Below are 11,481 nucleotides of genomic sequence, written 5' to 3' on the forward strand. Positions count from 1 at the left end.
TCAAATCAGACAAGAGATAGAGCAACTATTCGAAGTTTGCTGAGGATGACCCAGTGTCACAGGATTCCAGACACAAATCATGAAGCTAGTCGTGTCAGAAACAGCTTAGCACAAAAATTATGGATGGAAAAGGAAGGGCATGGAATTGTGTAAGGTCTTTATTCAACAACTTGTTGTTGAATGGGACAAATAGTCGGATGAATTATTCATGTCGCACTCAGCAGTGCTTTAACAGGCAAGGTCATTCTTTTTAGTGATTCTTGCCAGTTGTGTTCAAGGTTATAATCTAAAAAAATGACATCAAACATTCTAGCAGTTATAATTTTTTTTGGACTGGTGGTAGGCATTACTCATCTGCCTGATTTATTTAAGGAGCAATATATTTCTTACAGAAATGCCTAAAAAGATCATGATCTATCCCCTGCCCTTAGACCAGGTGTTTTAAAACATGTCTTGCAGACTGAATGCAGAATAATCTCAGAAGGCCTAAGCTTTACTCAATTATTTCAAGGGTAGAATGATGGTAAAGCTCTACTCAATTCATTAAATGTTGTAACCTTTGGGACCGTGGTTATCATCTGCAATATAAAGGACCATTAGAGTATAACATGTGAAACTAGTACTACATGTATCTCGTGAATGTAAAATTTTATTTGGCTATTGATATTACCAGTGTCAGTCATCAAAAAGTGTGCTGGTGATTATATCACCAAGTACATTTTTACTTAAGGAGGCTCGAGGCAGTTTTTTTGGACTTAGGGTGGAAGTTTTGAAATTACAATCTCGCATACAAGATAAACTTCGATCTCCTTCATACTACATCATCATTTCAACATATGATCAAAGTTAATTTTCTCATCGGTTTCCAAGCAACAGCTATTACCATAGCAACGGAAGCGCATAGCCTCTCATTTTAAACATTGTCGATTATCTCGAAATCTAGTCAGACACTTTATGACGAAACTTTAGGGATTTAAACTACTCAATCTAGACAACTTGTAGGCGAAATTAGAAAAAAATCTGTAAGAGCGTTTTCAAGTAAATAATGAATCAATTTTTACGGGGTGATTTTGTTTATTCCAGCATTTTTCACTAATATCTCTGGCAAAATAAAACTTGACACTTTGTCTTTTCTGTCAAAGGGTCTTTCCTGATAGCAAAACATTCTAAATGTTTATTGAGCTTCATGGGTGTCTCCGATTTTAAGATATTTATGTTTAAAAACAGTGAAAATAAAGCGCATATGAATGAAAAAGTTCCTACTTTGCATAAATCGAGATATCTTTAAAATGCCCCCACAGATTTTTCTGTTTAATTAGAAGCGGTTAAAGTAATAATTCTTTTCGATATCTACGCACGTTTTAGGCTCAGGAACCGAAATTGGTGTTAGATAAGAAGGCTGAATCTTGGTCAAGTTTCAGTCGTTATTCGCTTTCTCCGAACATGAATTTTATTTTGTTTGTCCCGGTCTATTTCACTGCTATTCACGTGCTTTGAATATTTATCATACCGTGAACTCGTGCAAAAGGTAAAATTTACAATGGAAGACTTGAGAAGCAGGAGCATATATTTATGTAAATGTTACCTTTTGCACGACTCCACGTAATCATAAATATTCACAGCACGTGAACAGCAGTGGAATAGACCGGGACAAACAAAATAAAATTCTTGTTCGGAGAAAGCAAATAATGATTGAAACTTGACCAAGATTCAACCTTCTTATCTAACACCGGTTTCGGTTCTTGAGCCTAAAACTTGCGTGAATATCGAAAAGAATTCTTACTCTAACCGCTTGTAATTTAACAGAAAAATCTGCCGGGGAATTTTAAAGATATCTTGATTTTTGCAAAGTAGGAAATTTTTCATTCATATGCGCTTTATTTTAACTGTTTTCAAACATAAATATCTTAAAATCGGAGACACCCATGAAGCTCAATATACATTTAAAATGTTTTGCTATGAGCAAGGACCTTTTAACAGAAAAGACAAAGTGTCAAGTTTTATTTTTCCAGAGATATTGGTGAAAAATGCTGGAATAAACAAAATCACCCCGTAAAAATTGATTCATTATTTACTTGAAAACGCTCTTACAGATTTTTTTCTAATTTCGCCTACAAGTTGTCTAGATTGAGTAGTTTAAATCCCTAAAGTTTCGTCATAAAGTGTCTGACTAGATTTCGAGATAATCGACAATGTTTAAAATGAGAGGCTATGCGCTTCCGTTGCTATGGTAATAGCTGTTGCTTGGAAACCGATGAGAAAATTAACTTTGATCATATGTTGAAATGATGATGTAGTATGAAGGAGATCGAAGTTTATCTTGTATGCGAGATTGTAATTTCAAAACTTCCACCCAAAGTCCAAAAAAACTGCCTCGAGCCTCCTTAATGTATATTATATCATTAACAACTTCAAATCTAAACAATGATGGACTGTGAGGTTGATACATACACATGTTGCAATTTATTTAATTTAAACAATGTCAAAGGGGCTATAAATATTAACTTCGTAGAAACAACGGTGAGGGTGACAGGTCATGGAGAAGAATGCTTTCAATGGGTACCCATGTGCCAAGAAAATTGAAACTTAAAGGGGTCATGGCGACAATATTATAACTATTGTATCTCTGCCAAAGTGCATGAAGCATTAGTTGCAAAACCCTGAATTCTCTCAGCCAAAATCCCCCATCCCCATTCTCCAATTCCCTTTCTAGTGTTTCTTTTAAGTGGAGGGAGGTGTGAGATTCTACCTGCTCCCCTCTTCCATAATGAATGGTACCTTAAAAGAAAACAAAAGTGTTCAAGTAATCTCATAATGAGAAGCAATAAACTGTTTTTTTAAAGACTAAAATATTCGTAATTGTTTTCTGAAGAGTTAATGTTTTGAGCTTCATAATGAGGACCACTGTATCTTGCAAAGGTGGAGTAATTTTGAGCTTGGTAAGTATTTGGGCTTTCAAAAGAAGGACTCTTGCTCCTGTTTACATGACCTGGGTACTGAGAACTGCTACTGTGATTATACGTGTAGTTTGGAGGAGGAGTGGCAATAGGTTGAGGAGCCATCATCATTTGCAGTACCCTCATTTCATGTTGTCTAGCCCTTTCGTTCTCCTCCTTTAAAAATTCAAGGAAATCTTTTGTAGGGTCCTTCTGTATAACCTGCTTCATTGTTTCTATTGCCTCCACGACTGGATCGACTTTCGCCCTTTTCTTTCCTCTTTTCACAGGTACATATTGAAAATTAGGAGAACCACCGCCTTTGCTCTCATTCGGACTCTCCTGTGCATTTGTTTTCTCTGAATCCGTTTCTGTGTCTTGTTGGGTTTTATCCTTGCTGCTTGAACTTGAACTCGAAGGCTCCAACGCCATTTCGGGTTTACAGGAGTCACGAGTTTTCACGAAACTGTAAAGTTGTTGAAACCAATCACCGAACTTCTTTTCCTCTTGGAACCTTTTGATGCCGGTCGCTGTTTTTATGGTTAAAGCGGCCTTTTTGCATTCAGCGACACACTTTTTGAATTTGTTCCTTATTTGAGAAACACTCAAGGAGAAGTGCTCACCGCGGCTTGCAAGTCGCTCCTGAAGCTCCTTAAGAACCTGATCGTAAATTGCACTGTTCCGTCCACGCGTCGTATTTCTGAAAATGAGGTTTTTTCGAAGATACTCGCTGGAACAAATGATGTCGACCATGTCGGTTATATGGCTTTCATTCCACACAGCTTTCCTTCCCCTCCGCTTCGCCTTCGATGAAGCTTGTTTCGGGGCACTAGAACACTCTGAACTTTCACCAGTTTCTGCGTCTGATTCAACAAAGCTCTCCGTTTCGGATTCACCGCTTCCACTTACAACTTCCTCGGAAGAATTTGCATCGATACTGTGAGCGAAGTTTCTCCTCCAACTTGCCGCCATTTTTTTCCAAACACCTCACGTAGTCTACGCATGCGGTTACCGCAAGTCCGCTGTTGCAGGCGCTGTTATAATGTATGAACTCGACATCATAATTTATTAATACATTATCACAAATGCATGCATTCAGTTCGGCACAAGTTAAGCGCGACGTTTGAATCGATGTCGCGCCAGAGTCAATAGCGCGACGTTGGCTTGACAAGCTCGTCGAACTCAATTACTTGGCTCGACAGTTGATTCAAACGTCGCGCTACAGTCGCGCTAACGTCGAACTCAATTCCATAAATTGAGTTCGACACGACGATGGCGCGACGTTTGAACCGGGCCTAATTCGTGTTTTTGACGATCACGCTATCGAACCATCACTTCGTTCAAATATCAATTTCCTGGAACTATTTCCGATTCTTCTCGCCGCCCGCCGCTGGGGCGAAACATGGACAAACAAACGTGTTTGTGTGGAAACCGATAATACTCAAGCGATGGCTTTCGTTAACAGGGGCTCTTGTAAAAATCCAATCGTAATGTCATGGATACGGGAGTTTTGGCTTAGCGTCCGACATAACTTTCACATCCGCGCACCCCACTTGCCCCGGATAAAAAAATAGTAAAAAGGACAGACTCAGTAAGATCATTTAATCTGCGATTATATAATTTCATTTATCTCTAATCGATATCCACAGGATATCTTGCCCAGCTTGGCCTGGAGCCATCTTCATACGACATGAACTGCTTAAATCTACATATGCGATGACAATAATTGTAGAAATCATGACAAATAAACTCAGTAAAATAAATACGAAAGCAAAAATTAAAGGAAAGAACAGCATCCCTAGGCGTTCTCCAGGGAGTAAGGGTATGGTAACATGCAGCTTGCGTGTCTGGTGGAAAAGTTCCCACCGAGGGCTATTCGGTGACGTAACGAACTTTTCGCGCCAAATTGAGAAAGTGGGAAGAGAACGCCTAGGTACTAGGCTGAGGAAAGAATATAGTTACCCAAAAGCTGCTTTGAAGTACTCATTTCGTTTTTCGTTTCTAACTTATACACCAATTAAGATTCAATTAATTGATAATGTGGCGATATTTTCGAAAAGACTCTTGTTGTTTCTTATTTCTCGGTTGATTTTGTTTGTAGGGTGGTTTGGGCAAGTTGTATCAGGGGCTCGACCTCTGAGTTGCCTCCCCTTTGCTGCGGCTTTGCTTTTTTCAGGGCCAACAATAAAGTCATACAGTACGTAAATAGTTGTCGTTGTCTGCCGTCATTTTTTCTCCATACCCTGATGAACAGTTCATTGGATTATATATATCTCCGCTTTGCTTTTCTTAAAGGGGACAAACTCGTTACATAGCGAGACCACTGCCTACCTGAAAACTGCTGAAAAACATACAGCAGCCGGAGCCTGACAACAGGCAAGCAAACTCATGCGAAGTGAGATGCAACACAAACCTTCTCTTAGCTCAGTTTCCCTATTATTTTCAAGCTGATTGTTCAAATTACGCCCATCTTGTATGTAAAATACACTGATCTACCGCCGACCGGTTAACTCAGTTGGTAGAGTGCCGGACTACCGGCATGAGGTCGCGGGTTCAAACCCCGGCCGGACCACCACTCAAGGTATTTGAATAACTGGGAAGAAAGTGCTGCCTTTGCTCTGACATCTACAAATGGTTAGACTTTTTAGTATTCTCGATAAGGACGATAAACCGTAGGCCAGTCTCACAAACCTTGCTTGTAAATAACTCTATGGGACGTTAAAGAACCCACTCACTGTTTGCAAAGAGCAGGGGACGTAGTTCTCGGTATTGTGGTCTGGTCTTTGTGAGTATATTCTCATAGTTGGATGGGAAGATGCTCGGAGATATTAGCTCCATAAAGCTACTTCTGTAGTATTAGGCAAATAGGGACACTAACGTGACATATATTTATTCATGCCAACCAAGTTTATTTCGATAAGAGAAGCCCGAGTACACGCAGTTATGCGTCTAGTTTTTATGAATTTTCCGTGGCATGTATTCTGTAAAACATTTTCATCATTTATCATGCATAAAATGTTATAATTAGCTTTAGTATATACCACACAAGTGAAGACTGTTATTCGCTCGGAGGTGATTAGCCAAGTACTACCCCTCCGAGCAGCCGAAGAGAATCAAAATGGCTTCACGTTTCGCCTCTGGCACTTAAAAAGGAAATTATTTCTATAAACGAGGCAACTGTTACAAAAATACAAAAATGGTTACAAAAGTTCATTTTGGCGGCATTAATTGGTAAGTTATTTAATTTTTCCAACCTCATATAAGGAGGAAAAATGAAAATACAATGCCTTGCTTACGAAAACTGCCGGGCACTAAAATTACAATGTAAACAATGAAACATCTAATGATTTGCAGCATGATTTCAACTGAACAACAAGACGAATTCCACACAACAATTAAAAAAATTGACACCTTCTCAACTTTACCAGTGCCTTTAAAAGTTTTATTTGTTCGCAAGAAAGCGAGACGGAACTTTCTACAATAAGAAATCGCCTACCCCAGAGTGGGCTTACCGCGCGGCGCGCGTGACTTTATAATTTCCCACCATTTGTCGGTATAAAGTCGAAAATGAAGGAATTTTTTGGTCTGCTAGCTACTTAGCTTGTGTATATATACTGAAACAATTATTCACCTCAGTGTCACTATTCATCTCCACTTCGGTGCATAATAGTTAATTATTCACCGCTGAGGTTATGAGAATTAAGGACGTGATCATGATCATGAATTCTCTTGATATTTTGATAATTGCTCCCCAGTACTTTTATAAGAAAAGCATGCGGGCAAGATAAAAGAATTTATTCCTTGATGTTAGGGGTTGAAGGGATTTTATCATGCCGATTTTCACCCCGTCTTAAACTATTAGAAAAAGAAATCGGTCGACAAATTGTAGTGTGTAAATTGGCTCAAAAACTACAAACTGGGCCGGTAAATCAGTACATGCCAACTAGCCTTAAACATGCTTAAAGGTTGAAGTAATCACCAAGGATTAAGTCGCTACTTTTCAAACCGTTCTCGATAGTCTCCGTTTTCATCGGCGTTCTTGGGCAATCTACTGCGGACATTAAACGAAAACGCCTCAAAAAGTACCCGTTTAAAAACGAAAATGCATTAGTATGGATACCGGGCCCTAAAGTCGTCACGCAACGTGGAGAGAGGCGATGCGTGACGTCCCTATTAACGGTTGCGTAGGAGACTGTGGGTGCGTTTCTTTAGTAAAATCCGAATCCGGATTTTTGATCCAAGATCACTTTGATCATGATGCATCAAAGGAACCGACGAATCCTTACCCAGAATGGATTCGTCGGTTCCTTTGATACACGATGCAGGGTCCCAAAGGGGTTTAGGGCTCCAGGGCTCCGGCCTTTTAAAAAAATGCAGGGCTCCAGGGCTCCAAGGCGAAAATTTCAGGGCTCTAGGGCTCCACATCATCTGCTTTAGGGCTCCGGGCTCCACTCTGGTATACAATCTTGATATATAAGAATTCTATTTTTAACGCTAAATCAAATACGCAAATAAAAAAGTCAGCAATTCCGATTAATTTTTTAAACCCAAGCTTATCTCCTATTATTTAAAAGTGGATTTTAAAGAGTTATCTTACATTGAATCATGGTTTCAAGGAGGTTGCTACAAGCTTTGGAATTATGAAGTTCAACACAAAAATCTCCATCCATAGACATATGAAGGAACCTCAGTTTCCGAATGGAAGAATCTTTGTGTGCAATACCCAGGACGAATGGCTTATATATCGTGACTTTCTTAGTGACAAGAAAGGCCACGAACTGATCGGTAAGCACTGTTTGTAAAATTTAATTTAAACTACAAGCTACAAGCATTAATTTCTTTGTCCATTTTTCTTAGGCCTGTTCAAATGTCGCGCTACTGCCGTGTCGAACTAAATTGAAAGTATCATTTTGATTTAATCGCGGCAGTGGCACGCCGTTTGAAACATTCAGTTCGACATGCCGGGGATACGACCACTTAGCACGGCAGTAGCGCGACTTGGTTCGCGCCGAACTAAATTCATAAATAATAAATTCACTTTAAAATAATTTTTCAATTTTTACGCTCAGGATGGATGGTTGGTTTGTTGACGACGTTTGAGACCGCTGCCGTGCTATCTTCTTGCCACTCAGTGTCAAGCCAAATTTACTTGAGTTTGGCACGGCAGTAGCACGCCGTTTGGAACAGGCCTTAGCTCCTGACAAGTCTAATATTCCCGGCTGTTCTTCAATTTATTTTTCTTCTTACCCACAGTTTGTTTTTAATTAAGCTTACATTTTTTTACTGCAGTGAAAATTCACGAAGTTGAGTTGGTGACAGTTAACAAGCGATTGCTTCCTGAAACAAGCACCTCTCCTTCTCCTCCTGCGAAAACGATGAAAAAGGCGACAGAGGCGAAAATCGATGTTCGCGCAGAGAAGAAAGGAAGCGATAAACGCCTTCTAGAAGCATTACGGGATGGGCAGGAAGTGGCTAGAACTAAGTGGCAGCAAGAGAAATTTGATGCTTTTGTACAAGGTATCGGTCAATGATGGGTAACGCTAGTCATCTTTTTGTTATTGCTTCTGTAAAGTCAATGTCAGTTAAGAACGTTGAGTATTCTACATATGCAGAAGACCGCATTTCGTCCTTGACCAGCAAGCTACAGATGACCACAAATTAAAGATAACCACTCGAAGCAATGAATGAACATTTCAGTAACACAGCAAATACAAACAAGGCACAAATGATCAAAGGGTTTGACATGGTTTGAGAAGACCAGAACGGATTGCGATATGGGCTTTTGAAAAACTGCTATGCTGAACAGTTTTCAAAGTTAATCTCGGTTATTTGTGACTTTCATATAACGCCCAATAGACATAGCTGTATATAATGAAGGTATCAGGAGCATGTTTCTGCTGTCAGTTACATCCATAATAATAAATTCACATTGCTCATTTTGTCAAAAATAGTTTGCCGACGTATATAACTCAGCCTTGACACGTTCCCTTTAATTTCACATATACTTTTTCGTTTTACAGAAGTTAAAGAAAAGTACCCTGAAGCTGAGGTTATCAGTGAGACAGTTATTAAATGCACTAAATGCAAAGAGTTGGTAAAACTGAACAAGTTACGTGGAATATACAACTTCAAACGTAAGTTTCCGCGTATTTGTAACTTCTATTTTTTATTTTGATATTTTATGTTGCTAAAATTCACAGTCATGAACAGGTACGTGCATTGTGCGGGATCAAGAAAGAATAAACTTAAAACAAGAACAACTAAACTAAAGCAGATATTAAACAGTCAACAGCGAAACCTACTTGAATAGTCATAGTTTATTTTTCTTAACTACTGCCAAATGAAAGTGTTTTAACATGTTTTGGGAGGTGCCATTATTACCTGCATTATTTCTGTTTTAGAAGTGCGCTATTCTAACATCTTTGCCTAATTTTTGTGTTCAGGTCACAATGACAGCAGGTGTATTCAAAGAAAGTTACCTCCCTCAGGAGCTGATTTAAGCGGTTCTTCCCAAAAAACAATTGTAGAAATGTTAAAAACCAATGGGCCAGTAGAGCAGGATCCTACGTTTCATCTTGATGACAATCATGGCGAAATAGACGTAGATTTAACCGACACAAGAGAACTGGATCAGTTAGAGAGTGGAAGGGACATGTAAGCGAGGCATTCTTTTTAGAAGTGACAATATTGATAACGACATTTACGCCATTACCTTTTTTCAAAAAGTTGTTGCAGTTACAGTTGAATATCGAAAATGAAGACAATATGGTCCGGATAATATACTGAATGTATTCATACATTTTCGCTATGCAGAGATGGAAGAAAAAGATAATAGTTTCAGTGCTACATAATGCATATTGCATTGTTATTTATCGCAATAGTCTTGAAGTCATACAATAAAATTGAATACACCGAAGAGTTACTAAAGCATCCCCATCAACTGAAAATGGAAATAAAAGTAAATAAAGTGAGATATAAAGCTAGAGTAAATGGTCTTTTTTCTACTTTGATTACAACGCTTGTTTTTCCTTCCTACAGTGATAACTGTTCCCTACCAGATTAACCTGAATGGCTGGATTCTAATTATGTAAATGACCATATGCCGCCAACGCTTTCTCCTTGGAGTACGCCAGAATTAGGCCTCGATGAATCGGAAAATGAATTCGAATCACCTACAACAAGCCATTACAATCCCGATTCCGATGTTGAACTTACCGATGAAGAAGTAGTGACCCTTGATCCTCACAAGGACGAAATTCAACCGGGTTTAAGGTACAGAATGATCATATCGTTTTCTTTCTTGAAAAAAAGCGTAATTCTATCCTTTCATAATTTTAAAATGTAATGCCCAGTCCCGATCAAGTTGATAAGCTGTAAGTTTACTAGGTTTATTCTTAAGTAATGTAAATATGCAATTCGCTTCATGCGCGACGTTTTTATAATAAAATGCTCTTATGCTCTTATGCATGTGGTTCAAGATTTAGTTACACATAGAATGACAAGCAAGAAAGTATATATCAAGTGTCTTAAAATGATGATCATCCGGGCTCAACACGCATGCAGTTGTCATGTTGGTTATCTTACCCCAAAACTGATTTTCTGATACATTCTAATAAGCGGTTCTTTTCTTCTTCTTGCAAGGCGGTTTGTGTTCACAGACCCGGTCTTGGAAACACTGCAACGTCTTCTTGATTCAGAGCTGCTACAACGGAATCATATTCTACCTACTTATCAAAAACGCCGTCCTTTACGCACAATCAAGACTGGAAAATTCATGCGATTTTGAATGGGATTCTGAAATTCTACAGTTTGTGGAAACCATTGAGTTTCATGGCCATGAATCAGTTTTAAACTTACTTAGAGGACCCGGCCACCTAGGGGAGGGAAGAGGTGGCTCGAAGAGTTTCGATTGGAAGACTTGGAACTTCCCATTACCAGCGGCTCCCACGCGAAAAAAGAATTCCCGGGCATACACAACAAAGTGTGGTACCCACAAGCACTTACTACGAGCCTTTATGGAGTTGGCAAAAAAGCTTCAGCTTCCTGCTATTATCGATAACCCATCCGTTTATGTTATCCCCGTTGTCGCCATGGGAGACGGAATGCAACTGAAACCTGGGATGCAGTTTGATGAGACACAAGGATATATCGTTGGAACAAGCGAAGACATCAATCTTGCATTCATCAAGAACAACCCCAACCCAAAGGGAGAGTTTTTGAAGAAAATTTTCATTAAAGAGGCAGATGTCTGTATCCTCAATTCCTTAGACTGCAAGTTGCACTTGCCAGTTGGAGTCGACTATTTAACATCAATGACAGGAGAGGAAACAAAATCCCTTTTTACGAGACGGATTAAGGAAGCTCAAGTTTGTCTAGAATGTTTGCCATTTGTAGAAACTTGTCAAAACATCATCAAGATCTCACGCGATACCTGTTTGTCCAAATGTGACGAGTGCCTAACCGGGAGGGCCGTCTGCGAGGACTGTTTAAAAGACGGTCACCGAAGTATCCAGCCAGCTTTACGTGCGTGCAAGAGGTGCATAGA

The 11,481-nt window shown here is 39.2% G+C and overlaps 1 protein-coding gene across 1 annotated transcript; it reads right to left on the bottom strand.

Annotated features, from left to right (window-relative positions):
• Positions 1-1,980: 1,980 nt before the first annotated feature.
• On the bottom strand, positions 1,981-4,220 carry LOC146448508 (uncharacterized). Its single transcript, XM_085102548.1, has one exon. It carries the CDS (start codon positions 3,906-3,908, stop codon positions 2,838-2,840), a length of 1,071 nt encoding a protein of 356 aa, XP_084958674.1. The 5' UTR covers positions 3,909-4,220; the 3' UTR covers positions 1,981-2,837.
• Positions 4,221-11,481: the final 7,261 nt, after the last annotated feature.

Source organism: Pavona decussata, unplaced genomic scaffold, assembly GCF_977016875.1.
Source record: "Pavona decussata unplaced genomic scaffold, jaPavDecu1.1 SCAFFOLD_912, whole genome shotgun sequence".
NCBI classification, from domain to species: domain Eukaryota; kingdom Metazoa; phylum Cnidaria; class Anthozoa; order Scleractinia; family Agariciidae; genus Pavona; species Pavona decussata.